Here is a 25,204-nt window from a genome sequence, read left to right as displayed (position 1 = left end):
ATCCAACCGAGTGCCAAATTATGGAAATGATCTCTGGCTGAAAGATTACTCCTCTCACCAGCCAAATTCAGTCTGTATCACCACTTCTATCATAGGTCCAGTCCAGTTTCTGCACTTAAAGGAGGAACATGTGTCCAGAAAATCATCTTTTCACATCCATCTTTCAAGCTGGTAATATTCTGTCTCTATTTTGCATTACATCTTTTCAGTAGCAAGCCCAAAGCAGAGTTTTGCCCTTTTGCATTTGTGGTTTCAGAATGCTAGTGATTTGATTTTCACCTCTGTGACTATGCTGAGAGTGCCTGCTTGTGTTTTAAGCCAGCTGTGTTGGCTGGTCTAATCTCAGATCTCTAAGATTAAAATTCTGTGGCCCCTAAAATAATCCAGCAGTTTCTGTGTTCCCATGGTTTAGCTCCGTCACCAGTTTATAAGCTGTCTTTAGCCTCGGTAAAAATACTGTGCTTCTTGCAAACTAAGATTGGTCCTCTCTAAAGCAAGTTTACAGCTCACCAGCCACGGCACTGTGACCATGGAATGGAGCATGTGGTTCAAGGTGAACAGCAAAATTACTTTTAAAGGCAGTAGAGGCTGTTTCAAGGGCAGATGGTTTTTGGGAGATAATCTCTTCTGTCTTCAGACACAACTTTACTCTTTCCCACTTCAGTTCATGGCCTGGTAGGGTGTATGTTAGAGTTTGCCATGTCTGATTTGCTACTGGCAGGACCCCCGTTATAACAGCTCTGACTTTTCCTGACAAGAGACAGATCTTTGCTGTGGTTGTGCCAAGCTGAGGACCCTGCTCCTCCCCTGCTCCTTCCGGGGTGAAGCTGGTAATGCATCTTTTGTGTAAAAGCTCCTAGAAGATATTTGCAATGCATGAGAAGGAATTAGGTTGTTTCTGGAGTGCCCAGGCAGAATGCTGCCGTGTTCTTCAGCACCACCTACTGACACCTCCCTCACTCTCAAGTCCATGTACACTGGGGCTTGCACTTCTCTTAAATCACAGGAACTGGATTTTTGAGGTAATTAACAACACGCTCTTGGCTGGAAATTAGAAACCCCAGATCCACTGCTTCTGGTTCCATTGTGCCATATGGGGAGCTCTGAGGAGCAGGGTACAAAAGCCAAGCTGCTTGGCTCTGGTATCTGTTTTCCTAGGCTGGGCTAGCCCACTTGCCCCTTGAACATGTATGTCTGTGCAGAAGAGCGTTGAGAGGCTGGGTTGTGTCAGTGAGGTGAATGACTTGGCTCATTTCCTGAGAGCATTTAGCATGGGAAACAAGTGGTAAACCACATTTCTGGCCTAGAATTTTGCCCTATGCTGTTCCATCTTCCTCTTAAACTACTTCTGTTCAGTAAATTGTCTTAATAAGAGAGAAAGTCCTATTCTGGCCTTTTAGTTGTTCTAATTCTCATATATACACACACACACACACACACATCTGTATAATGTCCTAATGTCCTTTTGGTTTCTGTAAGGATTAATAACTTGCCATGAAAGTCATTCAGAAGATCATAAAAATCCATCCTAGCCTTGCTTGGAGCAAGAGCATTTAATGTTTGAGAGACTTTCTCATAAGAAAAGGTCTTTATCCTGACTCCAGTGTCCATGATCTGTACCATGTAATGCCTCACAGCCAACCTTCAGGAAGAAAAGACAAAAAAATAGTCAGAATCATAATTTGTACGACACTCTCAGTTTGTCTTTTAATAAGATTGTGGCATTTTATTTGCAATCTGCTTTTATTTTAGAAGTCTGAAGTTTAAAAGTATCCCTCAGGCAGTTGCATGGCCTCTTAATGTATTTTTAAGGGAGATATATATATATATATATTTATAAACTCCAAGAAAGAAAGAAAGAGAAGGAACATTGTTTGTGAGAAGTGAAGGTGTGATCAGCATTTAGGTGAATCCATAAAGCCCCAGCCTGATGTGCTTTGTAGTTCAGTTACCTGTATCTGAATTGTCTTTGTTGACTTGATTTCCTTCCTGAAGGGTGTAAGATCAACTATTCCATCTTTGACTTCTGTCTTCCTTGCTGGGGAAGTTTGTGTTTTCCATAGCGAGCCAGCTATCAGTTTAATGTCTTTTCTTGAGGCTGGGGACTGCAGTATTTTCCTCAAGACACCTTGCAGAAGCTGATACTGTGCCACCCTCTGTGACGCTCCTTTCTTTCATACCACTTTGTAAAATCCATGGTATGCCTTTATTCTGCTGGGGTCTTACAAGTGGGTTTTTTTCCCTCTTGGTTTTGCCTTCCCCCCCTCCCCACCCCCATTTTTTGAAAACTTACAGTCTTAGGGAACCAGTTGAGCTCATAGCAATGTATCCACTGTTTGGACCCATTCTGGGTCATTGATGCTTGTTCTTTCCTTAAACTGGAAAAAAAAAATCTTCTGGCAGCTCCTAGCAATGTGTAGGATCTCTTCAATGAGCTTTAAGAATAATGTGGCTTATATTTCCTTTAAAATGTAGAAGATTTTGCAGGCTGTGGACTAGGTTTACAGGTATGCATAGTATGGTATCATATATTAAAAGAAATGTGTGTATTCAGGAGCATAAATAAATATTAGCTGTATACGGATCAACAAAGTTGGTCATCCTATTTTCCATGGACAGGGAGATTTCTGAGAAGTTTGGAAGGTAATGTACCAATGAATGTGTAGTAGGGAGACCTACTTTTGTGGAATCAGATTGGGAAGCCCATTTCAGGTTCAAATACTCTTCCAGGTGCCTGGATAAGTACATTTTAGAAATAAAGTGAGCCTGTGTTTTCTTAGTTTAGATTCTTGTTCTTACTGTTGAGTTGTAATGAATTTCTAAAAGAAGTTCTTTCCTGAAAATATCTTATATTGCAATATGTATTTCCATGTAGGTCAGGAGAAATTTTTACTGGAAGAATGGGTGACAGAATTGCAGGTATCTGCTAATATATTTCTTCTGTGGGTATAACTGTTGAGTTTCAAAATGTTATAAATTACCCCAAATTGAACCTCAGCATGGAGATCTTGATAATAAAGCTGTAATTTCTTTACATGAAAATATAAACAACAAAATACGTATATTGTAGAGTTGTAATCCAACCCATAGAGTGCTATCAAATTAAAAAAAAAAAAAAGGAGTGCAAAAAGGAATGGTACTTCATTTTAGTTTATATTGTTACTAGCTTGGAGAATTAACTCAAGACAGTCCTCAGAGGACCAAGAATTCCAATAGCTTAACTGGAATTCGGTCATTGAAAAGAACCCATGAGTTGAGAGTTGAATTTATTCTTTGAATTCTTAATTAATTATGGGGTTTCCTTTCATAAATGAAAGATGAGGCTGGCTTCCTCTAGCTGGAATAGACTTCAGGTTTCCAGTTTCTCAAATGTGTAAGTTTTCGCATTACTCCTATGATTTTATTTGTTTAGTCCTCATTTTCCCTGTTGTAATCTCATATTATAAAAAGTGTTTAAGGAAAAAAAAAGGTGCAAACCCAAAACATACAAGGGCAGGTGGGGAAAGCCCCAAACCCAAAGATATCAGCAGAGCAGCTCCATTGTATGCAATCTGAACCTGGCCAGGAGCCCCGGTGGCACAACTGGGAGGTCCTCAGCACAGCTGTGGGCACTGGTGCCTTGTAAAACCCAGGCTTCTCTAGAAGGGAAAAATGCCTGAGGTGTTACTCATGGGAATTTTGAAAGCTTGTCTTATCTGTAATTACTTTCCGGGGTGAATCCAGTTACTGTAATGTTTGGTGGTTTATTTCTGGTAGGGTGGGGAAGGTTGGAAAGTCCTCCAAGAAGATGGAGTCCAACTGTTAAGGCAGCACTTAAACCATGTCCTTAAGTGCCACATCCACACATCTTTTAAATACCGTCAGGGATGGTGACTCAACCACTTCCCTGGGCAGCCTGTTCCACACTTTACAAACACTTTTGGTGAAGGAATATCCTTCAGCTCCACCTAGTCACTGAGTAAAATGAAATCTGTGTGCACAACCTGTGTGGATGAGGTAGGGATGGAGTCATCCCTGATAACCTCTGACTAGAGAGCCTTGAGAACTGGAGATCCATTTGTTTTACATGCAATGCTACTAATACTGAGCTGGAAGCTCACATTGTGTGGTCTGACTGACCTTTTCAGTTGTGGTTGTGCATGTGCATATTCTTAACTTCTAGAAGCTCTGCTGACTCCATCTCAAAATATAACGGATGGGTAGTCAAACCACAGAAGCTCAATTTTGAGGTCAGTGCCTTGGGCTTCACAATTTATTTTGTATTTTGAAGCTTTAAAACCAAACTTAAACATAATGATTTGTACTACTTTGGCTGCTGCCAAATTCTGTAATTATTGTTGTTCAACAAGCACAATTATCTTTTGTTTTTGATTTTTAAAAACCTCAAAATCTAATGCAACTGTGTCTCAGATGTTCTTGTGCATTTGTGAGTGTAAAGAAGGATGGTGAAGACAATGTGAGACCATCACCTTGGGTCTTTAAAACTGTGGCTTTGAGAATGTCTTGCCCAGCGTTTTAAAAGCTTTTTGCTTCTCAGAAAAATGAGAATACCTCCATATTAAGCATTAAAGCCATATATTTAAGAAGAGCTTGGAAATGCAAATTAGTCAAACAATGGCATTTTAATAATGTTTGTTGAGGTTAGCATCACATTAGTAAGGGTATTTTAGAAGTCCCATTATGTGTAGGCAATGTGGTCTCAAGAGATTGGTTGTGAATATGTTCGAGGGCTTGTGGGATTTATGGATTCACTTGGTGGTGGTTTTGTTTGGTTGTTTGAGTTTTGGTTGGTTTTTTGTTTTGTGTTGGTTTTTTCTTTACCCCACAGTTACTGTACTGATGTTAAATTAGTACATTTGATAACTCCTCTCTCACTCCACTTCCATTCCCCTCTAAATTTTCTAATTGCATTGCTTGAAAAATTAAAGGGTTATGGAACGTGCTGCCTTAGTTGGCCATGATGGAAACGTAGGAATCTTGCTTTGTCTCCTTTGCCGGGGATATGAATATCTGCACTTGAAAATGCTCTTTGCTGGTCGGTAGGTGTGTCTCTCCCGCTCTTAAATCCCATGCAGACGGAAAAAGAAAAAAAAAAAGATACACATTGTGCTACAGTGTCTCTTGATATACTTCAGCTCAAAACTGCAAGTTTGTGTTTTTAGCCTTCATGCAATGCCTGAATTTAAAGAAGAATGTGGAAATGGTACAGCAGAATTCCTTACAAAGTGCTTCATCCTGCTTTCAGTGTTGTGCGTGGTGAAAACATCAGGCTGAAGTCCATTCAGCTATACCAGTCCCTCACAACCGCAGTAAGGTTAACTTCTTCTTTGACTTGTGCTGCGTTTGTGCTACAGACCCTGCTGAGATTCAAGCTGGAACCCATTAGACAGTCTCCCATCAGTTTTGTAATCAACAGCTATTAATGATACGTCCCAACACAAAGGTTTGGTTTAAGCTTGTCTAGACAGCAACCAACATCTTTAAGGATATCCTCTCCAAGCTGCAGTGTGTGCTGGAGATGAGGATGGTGGTGGATTTTACTACTTGAAGCTGCCAGGATTATCATTTTTTTCAGATCCTCAGTATTGGTCTCCCTTCTGGTTTTCTATTTCGTAAACCGGTCTGAAGTTTCCAAGAGACAGAGAGGCTGTGAGCGTTTTGCGGTGGTATTTCTAAAGGGTCTGAAGTTTTCGAGGGTGTGGGGGGGGGGGGGGGGAGGGGGCGCGTGAGGGGGAAGAGTGAGATTTTTTTTTGTGTGTGTGTTGTTTTTCCTCTCTTTCTACACAATGGAGCTTTCAGAGAACCTCTCTTAAAAGGCATAGCTACAGCCTTTGTGTGAAGGGTGTGTCTGCTGGCAGGGTTTGCTGATGCAGACAAGCTGGCTGGTGATTAACAAAGGTCATTAGACTTTGGAATCTGGCAGGGGAATGGGGTGGTGTGTCTTCTGCGCCAAGCAGGAGAGCTCCCCAGGGACAGGGCAGCCTGTAGGCCCCCCCGCCTGCCCGTCCCCCTCACTCCCCCCCTGCGCCTCCTCCTCCTCCTCCTTCTCCTCCTCCTCCTCTTTCTCCTGAGAGGCTCAGCTGCGTGTCGCCCCTGCTTGTAGGACAGCTTGGACCAGTGTCTTCGTGCTGTAATGCTGTGATTCTGGAAGGAACTGTCACATTTGGCATCCATGGGAGAGGGGAACCCAACTCTAGGAGATGGTTTGAGAAACCCCAACCTCTGCTGAGGGAAAGAAGGTGCAGCTTGAGGAGTGCAGGGTGACAGGAACGACACGATTTCGAGGGCAAGTCATGCAGGAGAAGGGAAGATGTGTTCTGGGGTGCTGGTTTTTAAAGCATCACCCAAGGAGGAGGAGTCAAAAAAAGGGGAGAAAAAAGAAGAGGGCTGGTGTGCTGAACTGAAGCTGAGCTATGTGAGGCCATGTTGTGCACAGGCAAGAAGCTCTGAGCCTCTGAGTGCAGGAGTTGTCTGAGCTAAAATGGCTGCTCCCAAAGCTCAGAGGACTAGGGCAGCTTAGTGAGTCTTAAAGCTTCAGTGACGCAGGGGCTCATATCTCTTGAAAGTGTGATAAACACATTCAGCAGAGCTGTGGCTTGTTTGGCTGAGATGAAAGGACTAAGCTTGGGGGATGGGTAGTGAAAACTGGATGATCTGCTTTTCTGTGAAGTGCTCTAAATGCAGGAGTCGTCTGCTCCATGGAAAAATTTGTTTTCAGGTCTAATGGACTGTGCTAAAGGAGACGTGGGGTGGGGCTTCACTCACTGCTGTAATTTGATCCAGAGCAGATAGCAACCTCTTCCACACAATTTGGTCTGGTGCTTGCACATAAAAGCTTGAATATCTCGATTATTGTAACTTTGTTAGCTGAAAAGAAGCTGGTGCAGCGTTCATTTTCTTTATTGGTGGTGGGAGGGAGTGGGGGGAGAGAAAGGACATAGTACAGCCTGCAAAGTAAAGTAGGTAAATATGTGGAGAGCCACTTTGCTCAGACTGTCCGGAATTTGACTTGCTAGAAGTTTATTTTAGCAGGCTATCAGAAGAAGGATTCTTTCATCTAAAATCCTGAGGCAGTACCCTCTCTTGTTTCTGTGCCTTAGTGTTTTGGAACTTTCTCCTCACTGTGAAGGTTGCTTCATACTCCACATACAATAGACACATGGAATTTAAAGTGCTTTGGGCTGCTCTTGAGTCTTGGACCTCTGTAATGTTCTGTTCGTCATTCTCTTCCAACACAGTGCATGGAAGCTTAAAGACGTAATTCCTTTATTAACACAGGAATGTAGCTCTTGTGTCTAAGCTCTGCACAGGGTAGGAGGGTCTAAGTCTTTTGTGTTTGGCTTGTTCTTTGTGTCTCTTCTCCACGGTGGTGCATACACATGAAACTGTTGCAGAATTGTCACAAGCTGAACCACGGTGCTTCACTGTATCTCACGTTGGTTTGTGCTTGAAGGTATACAGGGCTTTTGGATAAATCAGGAAAGGCATAATGACTCTGTGTCTTTGTAACTCATGTTTCCATTTTTTCAGTATTGTTATTCCCATTACTGTCCTTTTCTTCCTCCTGCTCTCTCCATCCCCTGGACTGCTAAGGCACAAAGGTCATGTCCCCAGAATAGACTAAAATGGAGCTGTAAACATTTTAACAAAGAATGGAGATGCCCTTACAAAGCTTGGTGGAAATAGGGCAGAGCAGAGTGTTCTACCTTGAGTTCATGCAACTGCATCTAGCCTTGCTGCTAGGTGTGCCTTTTCCACCAATATCAGGAGTGATAGGATGCTGAGAAGAAAGCAGATTTCTCCATGTGAATGCTTTTGATACATGGTAGTGAATGAGGCAGGAATTGGTGGCTCCCAGGAAGGTTAGAGTTGGTCTCCTAAAGGCAGAAGCCACTGTCTTCTGATTTTAAATTTCAGTGCATGACTGGAAGCAATGTGCTGTTTCTCAGCATGTGGGTTGTAGTCTTTGAACAAGACAAAATTCGAATAACAGCCCTATGTAATGGAAAAGCCAAGAGGGCAAAGTCCATTGAATCAATAGTCACTTCTCAGAAAGTTGATTATTTGTTCAGTCAGCAGCTTCTGAGCTATCTAGGTAGGACTTCTTGTGAATCTGAATAGATGCCTCTTAATACAGTGAACAAAGGCTGAGTGTCACACTGCTGTATTTGTGGAATCTCTGGAAATGACTGAATCATCAAAAGCTTGGTATTACCTACTTCAGGATTTGTTCCAATAGCACTGCTGTAAACACATCTCTTCTTCTCTCCTTGGTTTTCTTGCAGAACTTTCTAATGTAAAAGATCATCCTGAACTATGGAGGTCCTGCAGTGTGATGGCTGTGATTTTCGAGCTCCATCTTATGAAGACCTAAAAGCCCACATTCAGGATGTTCACACTGCTTTTCTGCAGCCAACTGATGTCTCTGAAGAAAGTCCTACCCAGCCAAGGTCTGGTTCTATGAATGCTAGTAATCAGACTGAGGTCGAGTTTTCTTCTGTAAAGGATGAATTCGCAATTGCGGATGAAATATCAGGTAAATCTCAATTCCAAGATTTATCTCAGCTCTACACTTGTATTTTACATGTGGCTTATTTCAGTGTGTTTTAGTTTCTACCTTTAATGTTTAAAAACTTGCATTACCTTTATTGCTATGTCAGCAAAGTAGATATCTAGCATCAGACATACTGGTTCTGACCATGGCTTTTTTTTCTGCAAATGTAAGCATGAAGGATGATTTTATTTCCCAGCTCCTTTTCATGTGATTCTTCATATTGATTTTTTTTTTCATTTTCAGCTTTTCATGGTTGTTCTTCACTGCCATGAACCACCTCAAAATTTTCAACTTTTATTAGTGCTAGTTTTCTTTTTCCCCCCAGTTATGGAAATTGCCTATCCCAAACTGTACATTACAGTCATATACATGTAGAAATTATGCATAATAGTAATTTTTCTGACCATTGCCAGATCTGTAGATCTCACCATAAGTAAGGGAATCCTGGTGTGATTATTGTCTGTTCAGGATGTGGTTACATTCTTATGCAAACAGGGTGGGTGGAGGAAAAGCCTTTTGATTTTATTTTATTTATTTACATATACACCTTAATTCTCATTTTAGGGCAAAATGCAACAAGTCAGATGGGGACTGGAAGTTACTATAGCCAGAGCCAGACTTTCTATGGCCAGCACATGGCTCCAAATCCTAAACCAACCAGCAAGTTTTTCCAGTGCAAGTTCTGTGTGCGTTACTTCCGTTCCAAAAACCTCCTCATAGAGCACACACGGAAGGTTCATGGAGCACAGGCTGGGGGGAGCTCAGTGGGGCCACCAGCTTCTAGTTCCCTAAATTACAACATCATGATGCATGAAGGGTTTGGTAAAGTTTTCAGTTGCCAGTTCTGCACCTACAAGTCACCCAGGCGCGCGAGGATCATTAAGCACCAGAAAATGTATCACAAAAACAACCTGAAAGAGAGTTCAGCTCCTTCTGCTGCTGCTGCTGCTGCTGCTGTGTCTGAATCAACATCTGCTTCTGTGCCAGTGCAGGAATCCTGCAAGGAGCTGCCTGCAGAGGTGGTGGAGCGGAGCATTTTGGAATCAATGGTCAAGCCCCTGACAAAGTCTAGGGGCAACTTTTGCTGTGAGTGGTGCAGCTACCAGACACCTCGGAGGGAGCGCTGGTGTGACCACATGATGAAGAAACACCGCAGCATGGTGAAAATACTGTCAAGCCTGAGGCAGCAACAGGATGGAACCAGTGCACCTGAGGTACAGAGTAAGAGCACCCAGAATGCCTCTCCAAACTCTAATTATATCTCCATGAACACCACGGGACGTGAGATGTCGAATGCCAATGTCTCAAACTTCAGGAGCTCCATGGGCAATTCCCTTATCAGGCCCAACTCTTCTACATCTTCCAAGTTTTCTTCTGTGTCTTACCCTCAAATGAAGCCTAAGTCACCTCACAACTCGGGCATGGTTAATTTGTCTGACAGATCCCGCTATGGAATTGCTGATATGACGAATTCTTCTGCTGACCTGGAAACAAGCAGTATGCTAAATGACTCCAGCTCAGATGAAGAGCTAAACGAAATGGACAGTGAGAATGGCTTAAACTCCATGGATCACCAGACCTCAGGAATGTCTGCAGAGCAGCTGATGGGATCTGATGGCAACAAACTATTGGAAACAAAGGGAATTCCCTTTAGGAGATACATGAACAGGTTCCAATGTCCTTTTTGCCCTTTCCTGACAATGCATCGCCGAAGTATTTCCCGTCACATTGAGAACATCCACCTGTCTGGAAAAACAGCTGTGTACAAGTGTGACGAATGCCCTTTCACCTGCAAGAGTTCCTTAAAGCTTGGTGCCCACAAGCAGTGTCACACAGGAACAACATCAGACTGGGACACTATGAACTCTCAGGCTGAAAGCATTGCCTCGTCTTTGAATGACAGCACAGTGTCTTATGACAGTGGAAATATAAATGGCAGGAAGTCAGCTGGGATGATGGAACCGGTGCAACCACAGCAGCCACAGCAACAGCAGTCACCCCAGCCCCATTCACAGCATCCATACAAGTGCACATTGTGTAACTATTCCACCACCACTTTGAAAGGCCTCAGAGTTCATCAGCAGCACAAGCATTCATTTTGTGACAACTTGCCAAAATATGATGGGCCACCATTGAGCGCACCACAAGAGAGTGAGGCAGATGCTCACTCCTCTGCCAGCACAGTGAAGAAGAGTCAGACCTCCATCCTTGGGCTCTCTTCTAAAAACAACTTTGTTGCAAAAGCCCCTAGGAAGGTCTCAAATGACTTCCCTCTAGATCTCTCCCCCGTGAAAAAGAGAACTAGAATCGATGAAATAGCGAGCAACCTGCAGAGCAAGATCAGCCAAAACAAGCAGCAAGAAGATGCTGTGATTAATGTTGAGGATGATGAGGAAGAGGAGGAGGACAATGAGGTGGAGATAGAGGTGGAGTTGGACAGAGAAGAAGAGCAAATGGAACCAATGATAGAGGTTTCCAGTTCTTATGCACCCCAGCAAATGTGGGGCAGAGAGACTAATGATTCCCAGAAGGAGACAAGCTTTAGAAGCATGCAGCATGACTACAATTCTACCAATGGAGCGGAGATTGAGCTCACTTTGTCTGAAGATGAGGAAGACTATTATTCTGCTGTCAGCATGAAGGACCATCAAAGCCCTAATGCCTCTGTTCTGGGGAGCCAGTCAAACCTGTATGGTACTGACCAGAACAATGAGAATGCAGAGTTTAATGACTCTGGCAGGCTTTACTATTGTAAACACTGTGATTTCAGCAACAAATCTGCCAGGAGTGTTAGCACCCACTACCAGCGAATGCATCCCTATATTAAATTCAGCTTTAGGTATATTCTGGATCCCAATGACCACAGTGCAGTATATCGATGTCTTGAGTGCTATATTGACTACACAAATTTTGAAGACCTGCAGCAGCATTATGGAGAGCATCATCCTGAAGCTATGAATGTACTGAACTTTGATCATTCTGATCTGATCTACCGCTGCCGCTTCTGCTCTTACACAAGCCCAAATGTTAGAAGCCTGATGCCACATTACCAAAGAATGCATCCCACAGTGAAAATTAACAATGCAATGATATTTTCTAGCTATGTTGTTGAGCAGCAAGAAGGGCTGAACACAGAGTCTCAGACACTGAGAGAGATCTTAAATTCTGCTCCAAAAACTATGGCAACCTCCACCCCCGTGGCTCGCGGGACTGGTGTGCCAGCTGGTTTTAACAAAAGTGCCACCAAGAGTTTTAGTCCTGAATGTGAAAATCAGAAGGAACCTTCAGTCAACACTGTGGTTGTCTATGACTGTGATGTGTGTTCATTTGCAAGCCCTAACATGCATTCTGTTTTGGTGCATTACCAGAAGAAGCATCCCGAAGAAAAAGCCTCGTATTTCAGAATTCAGAAGACCATGCGTGTAGTCTCTGTTGACAGGGGCTCTGCCCTGGCTCAGATGTCTTTTGAGCTGGGGACACCCGTCTCCCCAAAATTGTCCAGCTTAGGTTCTCAGCCTCCACCTCCCCCCCCACCACCAGACCTCTCTACTGAACTCTACTATTGCAAACACTGTTCCTACAGCAACCGCTCCGTTGTGGGGGTGCTTGTCCACTACCAGAAGAGACACCCGGAGATAAAGGTCACTGCCAAATATATCAGGCAGGCACCCCCCACCGCAGCAATGATGCGGGGTGGGGAGTTGCCACCTGGCCTTCAGAGGCCTCCGGTGTCAATGCATCAGTTGGGTCGGGGTGGATCTGAGACCTCTGTGAACCCTCCTGAGAACGAAATGTTCTTCTGCCAACACTGTGATTACGGGAATCGGACCGTGAAAGGCGTGCTCATCCATTACCAGAAGAAGCATCGCGACTTCAAAGCCAATGCGGATGTGATCAGGCAGCACACGGCCACCATCAGGAGCCTCTGTGACCGCAGCCAGAAGAAATCAGCTGGCACCCTGCCTGCTCACAGCTCCAGCTCTGAGCGGGACAAGTCAAAGCTGAGAGCCCTCAAGTGCAGGCAGTGCAGCTACACATCCCCTTACTTCTATGCATTGAGGAAGCATATCAAGAAAGACCACCCGAACCTGAAGGCCACGGTCACATCCATCCTGAGATGGGCGTTTTTGGATGGTTTGATAGAGGCTGGTTATCACTGTGAATGGTGCATTTATTCACACACAGAGCCAAGTGGTTTGCTTGTGCATTACCAAAGGAGACACCCCGAGCATTATGTTGATTACACATACATGGCAACCAAACTCTGGGCAGGTCCCGATCCTTCCCCTCCTGCCCTAGTGATGCCAACAGAGATGAAGACCTATAAATGCAGGGACTGCATTTTTGAAGCATCTTCTATTTGGGATATTACTAATCACTACCAAGCATTTCACCCTTGGGCCATGAATGGAGATGAATCTGTGTTGTTAGATATCATTAAGGAGAAGGATTCTGCTGAGAAAATCATCCCACAACCTGATGAAACTGGGGTCAGGATGGATTCTGAAGACCAGATAGCAACATCGCAGATAGATCAGGATGCAGAGTGTGCAGAGGATCCCAGCCTTTCACATGAAAAAACTGTCCAGTTGGCTTCTGCAAACCCTGCCATCTCCTCCACTCCATATCAGTGTACAGTTTGCCAGTCTGAGTACAACAACTTGCATGGCCTTCTGACACATTATGGCAAAAAACATCCTGGCATGAAAGTGAAAGCAGCAGACTTTGCTCAGGATATAGACATTAACCCAGGTGCTGTATATAAATGCAGGCATTGCCCATACATTAATACACGTATTCATGGCGTTCTCACACACTACCAGAAAAGACACCCATCAGTGAAAGTCACTGCTGAAGACTTTGTGCATGATGTGGAGCAGTCAACTGATATTGCTCAGAATGACGTGGAAGAGACAAGTAGGATTTTCAAGCAAGGCTATGGTGCTTATCGGTGCAAACTCTGCCCTTACACTCATGGAACACTTGAGAAACTGAAAATTCACTATGAGAAATACCACAATCAACCTGAATTTGATGTTTTTGCCCAGTCGCCACCAAAGGTGTCTGCCTCAGTGGAGCCGGACATGGTGACTGAAATCAAGGCCTCCCCTGAAATTGCTGCTGAGGATGTTGGAGAAGTCTCTGTGCCAGCACCTCATTTCTCCAGTTCTCACTTAGTGTCTCACACAGTTTTCCGGTGTCAGCTCTGCAAGTATTTCTGCTCCACCCGGAAGGGGATAGCGAGACACTACCGCATCAAACATAACAACGTCCGGGCACAGCCAGAGGGTAAGAACAACCTCTTCAAATGCGCTTTGTGCTCATACACCAACCCCATCCGCAAAGGGCTCGCGGCACACTACCAGAAAAGACATGACATTGATGCTTACTACACTCACTGCCTAGCGGCCTCCAGGACGGTAAGCGACAAACCCAATAAAGTGATCATTCCATCTCCTCCCAAGGATGACTCTCCTCAGCTAAGTGAGGAGCTGAGGAGGGCCGTAGAGAAGAAAAAGTGCTCGCTTTGTTCCTTCCAGTCCTTTAGTAAGAAGGGCATTGTGTCCCACTACATGAAGCGTCACCCTGGTGTTTTCCCTAAGAAGCAGCATGCGAGCAAGCTGGGGGGCTACTTCACTGCTGTGTATGCTGATGAGCATGAAAAGCCAGCTCCAGCTGAGGAGAGGAATGACTTTGAAAAGCCTGAGGTGGAGACTGAGGCTCAGGAAATTGAGTGGCTTCCCTTCAGGTGCATAAAGTGTTTCAAGCTGTCCTTCAGCACAGCAGAGCTGCTGTGCATGCATTACACTGACCACCATAGCAAGGATTTAAAGAGGGACTTTTCCATACTGGGAAGTGGCACCCGCTCTCAGAGCCCTGTCTACCAGTGCAAGCACTGTGATATGAAATTGCATAGCACGGCAGAGCTGACTGCACACTTGAATGGTCACAATGAGGAATTCCAGAAGCGTGCCAAACGTCAGGAGAGGAGGAAGCAGCTTTTGAGCAAGCAGAAATATGCAGATGGTGCTTTTGCAGATTTCAAACAAGAGAGGGTAAGGATTTGTGTGTCTGGTCTCTTTCTCTGCCCCCTGCTCCCTGCAGGGGAGCCCACAAATACCCACTTGCATGTTCTCTTTGACAGCCAAATGACCACAGGCTAATGAATGACTCAGAATGCCAGTGAACTCCATAAGTCAGTCACACATTCTGCTTTAATTTCCTCATCCATACTCATCTCCCTGGGTTCTGTAGGAAACCTTGTTCCTTCCTACTGCATTCTTCAGTATTTTCTTTATCTTCTTTCCTTCCTCCCACACTTCTGGAGGGCCATTTGTATCTGACAGCTAGTTGTTCTTTTGTGGCAAGGCTGCCATGTGCTTTGTTGCAGGTTCTTTAGGAAATGTCCCATCCCCCTCTTCCATGTCCCTCTGAATAACACACCAGTTTGCTTCTAAGCCTTCTCTCTGTCTCTATATTTTCATTAAGCACTCAGTATTAGCATGACACATCTTACCTGGTGACTGATGCTTTGGGCAAATGCCTCATAGGGAGAAGACCAAATTGTGTTCCATTTCATGCCCACTTGCCCCCCTTCCTTCTGCTTCTGTTTGAAATACCCTTGCTGAGGAAAAGCCCTGTACAGCTCTTGGGGAAGTCATGGTGTCATGGAAGAGAAGTTTCAGACCAAACTGAATGGTCTCCTAGAGGACCACTCATCCATAAACTGAAGGATTCGTCTGCACAGATGTCTTGGCCACCTACTTTGTAGGAATTAATGACGTCAACAGAAACTGACCTTGCAGTTCTGCAGAATGGGCCATGTGTACGTCAAGCTTAATTTCCCGTCAGGTGTTAAATCTGGTCTGTGTTCCTAGAAGTGAGGTAACAAAACATATTTCAGTGATTTATGCTTGTGTACTCAAAACAGGCTTTTGGACACTTGGAAGATGTTTCAAAACTTAAGGAGAGGAAGGTGGTTGGCTACAAATGCAAGTTTTGTGTGGAAGTCCATCCAACGCTTAGAGCCATCTGTAATCACCTCCGCAAGCATGTCCAGTATGGGAATGTCTCTTCCGTGTCAGCTACAGTAAAGGTAAGAATTTCAGAAAGCTGACTGAAAGTGACTGAAACTACTTGCATTGTTTAAAGTAAAGGACTCGTTGATAACCTGTGGAGGGCTCTTGTGGAGTTGAATGTGTTTTGAACTGGGTATTCTGGTTCAGCATGATGTTTTAAGCTAACACTAAGTTTCTGAAGTACATACAGTTTATTTCAAGATGTTTTAACTTTTTTTCACTCTTGATCCAGGGGCATGAAGACTCTTTAATATTAATTTCTTCCCAGCCACAACGGAGTTGATGTCGTTGATGACCGAAAGACTTGGTGGTTTATGAACAGGAGACTTTCTCTCAGCTGTTCTGGGCTACTTTTCTGCTCAGTTAAAGAGAGCTGTTTGTTTTTAATTTTTGTTTGTTTGTTTGTTTTTTGGGTGTTTTTTGAGAAGAGGAAGTATGCACATGCAGATGTGTGGAGTTGCTTGTGGTATACCTTTCCGCATGAAATTTGCACACTGGCTCCAACCAAAACATTCAATGGCCAGGTGAGCCAGTGGTCCCATTCAGGTGATCAGGTGTAAATATGTTGTTTCTTTCTCCCTGTGAAAGGAGGTGCCTTCTAGGATATCTCCAAGGATAGGTGATGTTCCACAATGTGATTTCCAGGATATTGGCAGGGATAGTGAAAGTACACCCGGGCTGTGGGAACTAGCTGTGTATTGCTCCTCATGCTGCAGTGAGCTCTTGTCAGACTGCTGATGTCTGACAGTGCTTCCTTCATGAGTCATCTGCTTTTATGAGCTAGCTGAGTCCTTCACAGCCTAACTCATGCTACCAGAGAGAGTTTTCACTGCCCTACCACTGACCTACCTTTATCTTACCTGGTATTCCTGACAGATTCAGATACTTCCCTCCTAAGAGTCCTTTCCCTCTTCTCCTTGCTTCTCAAGTGATGCTTATGTAGGGTCAATGCCTTCTTTTGAGTAAATAGAAATTTTGCATCAGGGAACAAAAGCTGAAAGCCATGGCCTGAAGAATGTGATGGAAACAATTCTTCTGGGTTATTTAAGTTGAGGCACAATTGCATGCTGTGGTTAGAAATGGGAAGGGAAGGTTACGAAAGAGAATTAAAAAGAAGACTTTTTTCTGTTTGGTCTAAATTTCAAAGTAGAGTCTGGGGTCTTAGTGCGGTGGCTTCTTTCTTGTGAGTTTGACACTAATGGACAAAATATACTGTAGACTAGACAACTATATATTACACTGCAGAGTAGTTACAGTCAGCTTTAGTGGAGCTGTAGAGTAGAGCAGAATAAACTAAAATCAACTGCTCTGTACCTTACTCTGATTATCTGATCAAGGTTTGAAGATTCACTTAAAGCTTCTTGAAAGATAGTTGATTTGGTTTCTTGTCTTTTTGTGTAATCTGACATAAAGTTAATTGAGGAATGAGATTCTTTTTTGACCTATAGATTTATGTATATAATAGATACAATGTTTTCCCCTCCCAAGAATAGGTAATTTTCTTTAGAAAGCCATTGGTGAGGAGTTTGTGTAGGGATATATTTAGAAAAACAGAACAGTGGGAAACCTAGACATTACTATGAACACTGGGTAAAGACTGAGGGGCAGAAGGGAGAGAGAATTGATGGCTTTGGGGGGGTATGTGTTTTTTAGCAGGAAGCTGAAGATCCGTCAAACACAACTTTGATGGAGGGTTGTGAGGGAGCCACAGACCCTGGCATTGTGGAATTTACAGAAGCTGAATATGGAACATCCTTGGAAGATGAAACCTGGCCTGCGGGCTACCACTGCAGCCAGTGTGACCGGGTTTTGATGTCTATACAGGGTCTACGATCCCACGAGAGGAGTCACTTGGCTCTCGCCATGTTTGCCCGGGAAGACAAGTACAGCTGCCAGTATTGCTCCTTTGTCTCCGCTTTCAGGCACAAGTAAGTTGTGACTTCTTTTCCGTTTTCTAAAGAATCACAATCCAGCACTACTGTTTTGTAGGCTAACATTGGAGAAGAGCTCCCTCAACTTGATCTTGAGCTACGCTTTTCTCAGCATTTATTTGTTTTGTGTGCTGCGAAAACTTTGGCCATTATAACTGGCTGTTTATGAAGGATTGCACCTTTTTATCTTCTTGAATGCATTTAAGCCCCTTTTTTGAATGCAGGGGGAAAAGCATGCAAGCCAAAGAATAAGACTTCTTTGAGTAGGCAAATGGTGAAGCCCATTTATGCATCCATGTCAAATGCATGAGTCTTAACAAGCCAAGAAGAGGAAAGAAAAGTATTTCCCTAGTTAATCTTTCATATATAAGGGATTTCTGCTGTATATAACTACCTTTTTTATAATTACTATGCTCTTTGAGGATTGAGTTTTCATTTCTAATGTTAAATTAAGTGTCATAAACTTACCTGGAAATCAGATTTTTTTCTTAATTGTGGCAGGTAGTTCCAGTCTGCAAATATTTCAAGTTCACGACAGGGTGGTGATACACAGTTGTCATTAATAGTCATATTTCTTATGATTTGTTTGACTTTGCTTTAAGTTTGGTAGTTTTGTAAATTATATTAACAATAACATATATATCTATCCCCCCAAAAAAATGAGGTTTGGGATATGTTTTTCACTGGTATCTTGGACTGATTTACAGATCTGTGTTTTCTCTAATTTCTGGGGAGAGAGCTGCTTGCTAACTGCATTCATAGCAGAACTCTTAAATTTGGTGATGTGTCACTATTTTGCAATCAAGTGTCTGTGGGAGAGAAAGCATGATGAAAAGGATTTTTTAATTCCTTATATTAAAAAGCTAGATTTATCCTAGTGTTACAGCAATGTAAATTGATGCCATTGTTTGGTCTACCTTATTGGAAAGGTCCACAGGATTGAGCAGCCAACAGTAAGAAAGGCACTGGAGGAAGGATGTGAGCTACTGAGTGTGTCCAACTGCTTTGGCAAAGATGACAGTGAGGGAAGCCCCTGCATCACATGGCTTGTAGATTTGCTTATAAAATCAGACTTGTGTTGAGTTTGGAGCCTGATTACTTAGTTTCCTACTTAGAAAAGTCATGTCCTAGAAGTTGCAGTATAAGTAAATCAGAAAGTGGTGGATGTCAGGCAGGAACTGTACAGGTATCACCTGACTTGGTAATAGGTGTGGTCTCCATCACTGAAGGTGTCTACTTTTATTTTTGTTTCTGGTGCAATTACTTTCTTGCCAGATAAGGTCTGTGAAAGAAAGCAAACCAAATCTTTAAACAGCCCACTGTTCTCTCAAATCTGACCAAAACTTTAAAACCTTCTTTTGGAAGAATGTTCCTGGCAAAGTATGTGGTTATGAATATGGTTTAATTATTGACATGGAGAATGCCTTAAGGTGTATAATTTGATATGTATTATATACATCTTTGGCAGCCTGCTTTAATTGTTAAGTAACCTCATTCCCTGGAGGCTATTTAAAACAAGTTTTCTTCTGTGAAGTGTTCACGGCAAGTGTTCAAAGTCTTACTCATTTAGGAGACTTTTCCGCTTTTGCTCTGGAAAAGCTGTACACTCTGTCTTGCCACAAACTTCATCCTGATTTCTGTTAAGTTGTATTTGTATGGAGTGACCCTGAGAGGAGACATAAGTTCATTTTCTATTTTTTTGCTGTTATCAGATCTTTGAATATGCAGACTTCAGTGTTAGCTCTCATAAACAGGGATTTTCTGACTCAAGCTCTTGTCAGTGTGGGACTAAAGATCACGAGGAATCTTGTGTAGTGTGACAGGGCTGGAACAACTGCTACTTGAGCTACAAGTTGATACTCAGTAAAAGAGCAGGACAATTTAGGGGAAAAAAAAAAAGGAACTATGCCTGACATACATCTAGAATTAAGGTAGAGGGTGGAAGGATGTTTTGACAAGTTGGAACTCCTCCAGTGTCTCTACCCTGTTGTTCCATCACCATACATGAAGTGACTCAAACTATGACTAGATCAAAAGGCTTGAATGTGTCCAAAGAAGAGCCTCTACTGGAAATGTTTACAATTTGGGGTGAAACTACCTGCCGGCCACCTGGAGACTGTGAATTCATGGCTGTCAGCCACAGTGTAGGAACTGCAGAGCTCTGCAGGATTCCCTCAGTTAGAATGAATTTGATCTTCTGTCAGGAAATGTGGAAAACATCCTTTTTTCTCTTCCAAGCTTCTCTGAGCTGTTATGACAAACTGTGGAGAGAGCAGGTTTTGATCACTTCACAGTATTCAGGCTGTTGGTAGCTTTCATTTTCCCTGAAGAAAGTAGAGGCTGGTCTTTGCCACCCCTTCTCCTGTTGAGCAGCTTCATGCAGAATCTCCTACACTGTTGCTTCTGAAACTCTGCTGCCTTTTAATCCTGGAACTCATCAACTGTAGCCTGCTGGCACCCTCCCCAGAGCAGGATCTCTAATCTGCTTTTGCTGCTGTAACGAAAAGAAGGCTTCCTCAGTAGTAAAGCTGGTCAACAAAAAAAAAATACTTTTTTTCCCCCTTGATCAACAGGACAAAAGGAGACATATTTTCGGAAAAATCTTTGCCAGGAGAAAAATTATATAATGATAATTTTACTGTCCTTGTCTGTTTCATGTTTCTTCAACTGGTCCTTTAAGTCTGCATTATATATAACTTAATTTATACTTATCTTGCCCTATGAGTTTATTTAAGTGGTTTGCTTTCTGTATAAACAGAATTGGTGTCAGCTCTGCTCCTTCTCTTCATATTAGATTTGAGTTTATCTGTAAGCAGACCTATTGAATTTTGAGACAAAATATGAGAAATGGTAGCGGAGCCTGGTCTACCTCTTATTTTATTACTGCTGCTAAGTGTTTTGCTTTGCATCTGAGGTTGTAGCTGGGATGATTGACTCTCTTTTGTTCCCCTTTTCTGTCTCCTTCTCTTCAAGTCTGGACCGCCACATGCAGACCCACCATGGACACCACAAGCCGTTCCGCTGCAAACTGTGCCCCTTCAAGTCCTCCTACAACAGCCGCCTGAAAACCCACATACTCAAGGCTCATGCTGGTAAGTTTTCTCTCTCTCAGTTTTGCAGTGGAGCAGCGGAAATGGCCCATGTGTTCTTGTTGCTGATCACAGATGCTGGTTTGAACCACGTGTTTTGTCAGCAGAGTGGGGTAAGATTTTTCAAAGGCAAGTCATGATTGGCCAGCCTGTGGACCTGTTGGAATGAGTGGGGGTTTGGGTAATGGGAAGGACAAGAACTAAAACAGTGATGAGAATTTGAAAAAGTGATGGGTACTTCAAGAATGTCTTTCTTCTATTTTGTTTTATACAAATGAGTTTCTTTTCGTAATTCTGCCTGTTTCCAAGTGAATTTATTCTCTTATACCACTGATGTCTTAAACTGGTACTGAGTTTTGCTCAACTGTTTGTATTTATATTTGTGCTTTAGATGACTCTGGGAAAAAGACTGTGAATTGCACTTTGGTTTTGGTGGAGTCTTACTCTGGCTTTCCTGTTAAAACCAAATTTCAATGTTAAAACCAAACATCAAACTTTGGGAGTCAGATCTGTGTGCAGCAGACTGAGAATGACACAATTGCTTGGAAATTGGTCTTGCAAATCTCTGTATGGAATCCATACAATCAAGTAAACAGACATGCTTCTGATGAACTGGGAAGGTGATTTTGTCACACAGAGTAGGTTGTCTGAATGTGTTGCACTTTGATTATTGAAATGCAAGACCTAGAATTTCATCATGTTTATTCCTTGGCCATAGACTCTTGGAACCATCATACATTCTGCATGGAAAGGTTTTCAGAAGACTGGAGCCACAAATCACTGTCTCCATTGGTTACAGTAGCATCTTTGTGGTTAAAAGGTAAAAATAATCAGCCCACAACCTGCAATTCAAACACATTCTGATGCAAATAATAGAATAGTTACCAGCCTGAAAAACTGCAAACTAGACCAGTTGTTAAAAAATTGTGAGTAGAAACTCCTTGAACAGATGAAAAAAAGAGCTTAGATGTATGTTTGGGGTTTTTTTATTCTTTGTTTGTTCTTTGTCATATGCTCTGATTGGGTAGGAAGAAGGTGGAAAAATGGGGAGAAAAAGCACAAGGAATTTAAAAAAAAGTTCATTGTTACCATTCATCCAAAGGTGTTTTTCACCTACAAAAATATAGGAGGGATTGATGGTCTCATGTACTTTGCATCCTGTATTTTTTTTTTTTATTTCACTGAGCTTGTGCCAGTACCCTTTCCTGTACTTGGATGGATATTACAGATTAGTTTAACTTTTGTCACCTTCCTGTTGTATGGGACCATGGCATTCTCTTCTAGGAAATCCAACTGTATGCAGCAGTTCCAGTTTACAGAATCTCATATCCTGTATGGAGCTGACATGGTTCTTTATTTTCACCAACCATAAAATAATGTTTTCTATATGCTATTACACAGTTGGGCTCCTTTGTGTTACCTTGTTTGAACGTGCCAGATTTTTAGACCCAAAGTTACCATGCAGCTAATATTTACTTCACACTTCTCTTCATGTAATTCACTGATTTATTTATTATGAATTCATGCTTTTGAACTTGATTAGTGGACAGACAGTCCTTGAAGGACCATGCTTTGCATTGTACAAGAACACAATTTCATGGTTGCCTATATAGTGCTTTTACAATGACTTGGGTAATAGGGTTTCCAAAGGCTTATGATCTGTTTCTGCCTCAGTCCATTTGTACTAAATGAATATTCAGAGCACTGATAAGTTGCTTGTATGTTTTTTCAGTCAGAGCTTTGCTTTGTTGTGTTTTGAGTCAGTCCTTCAGAAATATATGTTACTGAACAAATACGTTATGGAGACTTCCTCAGACTGCCCAGTTTTTCAATAACACGATGGTTCTCTGAACCTCTCTTATGTTGCCATTTTTTGTCAGTTGTCAACCTTCTCATTATCAGTTTATTTAGAAGTTGAAACTTCAGTCCTCCTGAATTTTTCTGAAGTCTCATGGAGATCTGTAAACTTGTGTAAAATCCTGAATTCTGAAGTGTTTCGCTCATTCTGCCTTTCTGCCTCATTTTCTGGGCATGGATCAAAATTCAGTGAACTACAAAATCCATTCTTGCCTAACAGCTGGTACCAGTGTTTCTGGCATTTGTTTTTCATCCACTATGTGCCATCTCCTTTGGCATGGAGCAGAACAGTTTATGGTATCTCTAGGTGGGTCTCTGTTGGTTTCATCTGAACTTTTTCACTTGTGCTTTTTTGTTTGTTTATATTTTTAAGGGACCCTTCTTAGCAATTTCTTCTGTAGCAATGATACTGGAAATGCAGAAATGGATGATTGTAAGACAAGAGTGTTGGCCCTTAACAGTTGCTGTATAATCTGGAACATACTGCTTGGAGTACATATCAAGAGTTGAGACCCACTATATAAATGTTTGCATTTCCTTGTTTGTGCGTGTATTAATGTGATTGATTTTTGAAATGCAAAACTAGCAGGGTAAAAAGTGCAGAAGACTTCTGTTGAGCCAAACTGTAGCATTCCCTCTGTAATCAAATGCATATTTTCAGGTTGATGTCCATTTGAAATGAACAGTGGGCATATTTATTAGTGTGTCTAGACTGCTTGGTATGTAATCAACCTCTATTTGCTCTGATTTCTTGTGGTGCTTTTAAGTTAACGGTTGGTGCATATTGTCATCCAGGAATCTCTTACACTGACAAACCATGAAGGTCTTTATCTGTGTCTCACTGGTATCTTCTACACTGGAGTACCTTTTGTCGTTTTATATCCTGTTGCATTGAGCAACTTGTACATGCTATTCAAAAATGGTTTATTTCTGTTTGCAAAAAGGAAATACATAACTGATATGATACTCAGGTGAGGAATGTTGTTTGAAAAAACATTTGGGACAATTTCTTGTTTCACCATTTTGGACTCTTTGGGTGATCTGTTCTTTTTCAAATATAGCAGGAAGGGCATTCTAAGAGTTTGCATTTTGTCCTGATGATTAGCATAGTGTTTCTGGAAGAGAGGGGTGGGAGTTATTTTGATGGAGGGTGGTTGGTAATCTTTTCAGGTGTGCTTACTCTGACTTGCTGAAATATGTGTGTTTTCACATTCTCTTTGGTTCACTTTATTTCCGGTGTTGGAAACAATGTTATGTGAGAACCTTGTTTGCTGAATTTGTTGAGAGATGGAAAACATTTTCTGCTTCGTTCATTACAAGAATTCTCATTCTTCTGTTACTATTCATGAATATTTCACTCCTATATTAGTTTTGGCACTTTATGTACACCTCATATGTGGCCAGTGTTACTCTTGTACATGGAAATGGCACTTCCAAAACAATAACTTGGCACCTGTATAATATCACAGTGTTTGTGTTGGGACAGTTTCACTTTGTGTTCCAATTGCCTCCATGCAAAACAAATCTTGTATCAGGATTTGTTTCCCCTTGTTTTCTGTCTTTATGGCTTGGATTGTTTTCAAAATTAAATCCACTACTGTTCATTACTCCTGTTCTTTCACTCCTTTTAGTGCTTTTTCATGACACACTTTCACTCAGCCTTATATATATGCACTGTACTTGGCCATTGCCATCTTCACTTAGTGTAGTAAACCAGCCTTGACTTGGTTGCCAGTTCTAGGAAGATTACTGATGCCTAATGGCAGGCTTTTCATGAGGAAAAATGTGACCTTTCACAAATGTAATTCCACACACACCCTTTATGTTTGTTGAGTTTTTGTTGGTATTTTTTTGTTTGATTGGTTCGAGTTTTTTGTTGGAGGTCCCATTGTCAGCATTTTGTAGTGTCCTTCTTGCTTTGTCAATTATGATGCTTGTTGTGCTGCATGCAGAAACAGGTGATTTCACTATCTCTAGTTGCTGTACTCCTGAAGAATTTGGAAGTGCTGTGGTTAAGTGACTCCATTTTCATCCCAGAATCTGTTATCTTCCCATACCATGCAACACAGGCATGCTGAGTTGTTTTTTTTTTTTTTGACATAAGTCACTGTGCTAGGATCTGCAGTTGTCAGAGATACTTTTGTCCAACGCAGGTGTCCAGACCCTCAGAATCCAGACTGCTCCAACAAGGAGACACACGTAGCTTGTTCTCTTTGGGACCAGTCTTCCACTGAAGAGTCCAGGGGAACTTTACTGCCAAGTTCAGTAAAAGAAGTGTGAGGGCCCCATTTTGTTTCTTTTGTGAGCTGATGACTTGCCTGTATTTCGCTCACCCAGGTGAACATGCCTACAAATGTTCCTCCTGCTCATTTTCCACCATGACAATCAGCCAGCTGAAAGAGCACTCCTTGAAAGTGCATGGGAAAGCACTGACACTACCAAGACCCCGCATTGTCAACCTTGCAGCCTCACACGCCCACCACACCTCCAAGAACCACACTCCTGCTGAAGAAGTGGAGGACTCTAATGGTAAGAGGTGCCTCAGAGCAAGAATTTGTCTAAGGTGCCGCTTAATATTTTTATTGCAAACGAAATTGCAGCAGGCAGCTTGCACTGAAAGCATCTTCGTTTGATCATTAAGAAAAAACAGAAGTTGCATTAAAACCAAGAGATAATGTAGTGTTGTAGGAAGTG

At 42.4% G+C, this 25,204-nt stretch overlaps 1 protein-coding gene across 7 annotated transcripts in view; it reads left to right on the top strand.

The window, feature by feature from the left end:
- The window catches only part of ZNF462 (zinc finger protein 462), a 90,534-nt gene that overhangs the window by 31,334 nt on the left and 33,996 nt on the right, over positions 1 to 25,204 (top strand). For 2 of the 7 annotated variants that reach the window (XM_071580146.1, XM_071580147.1), the window contains exons 2-9: positions 8,286 to 8,536; positions 9,119 to 14,610; positions 15,486 to 15,650; positions 16,059 to 16,157; positions 17,458 to 17,561; positions 20,538 to 20,656; positions 21,372 to 21,473; positions 24,848 to 25,039. In XM_071580146.1, the coding sequence (XP_071436247.1) occupies positions 8,317 to 8,536; positions 9,119 to 14,610; positions 15,486 to 15,650; positions 16,059 to 16,157; positions 17,458 to 17,561; positions 20,538 to 20,656; positions 21,372 to 21,473; positions 24,848 to 25,039 (6,493 nt within the window). In that variant the 5' untranslated portion in view covers positions 8,286 to 8,316. The remainder of the gene's footprint in view (positions 1 to 8,285; positions 8,537 to 9,118; positions 14,611 to 15,485; positions 15,651 to 16,058; positions 16,158 to 17,457; positions 17,562 to 20,537; positions 20,657 to 21,371; positions 21,474 to 24,847; positions 25,040 to 25,204) is intronic. The other 5 variants (XM_071580148.1, XM_071580149.1, XM_071580150.1 and 2 more) reach the window with 5 other exon arrangements.

This window comes from Pithys albifrons, chromosome Z (genome assembly GCF_047495875.1).
Source record: "Pithys albifrons albifrons isolate INPA30051 chromosome Z, PitAlb_v1, whole genome shotgun sequence".
NCBI lineage: Eukaryota > Metazoa > Chordata > Aves > Passeriformes > Thamnophilidae > Pithys > Pithys albifrons.
Note: the sequence above shows the minus strand (reverse complement) of the source record. Positions and strands in the feature narration are given on the sequence as shown.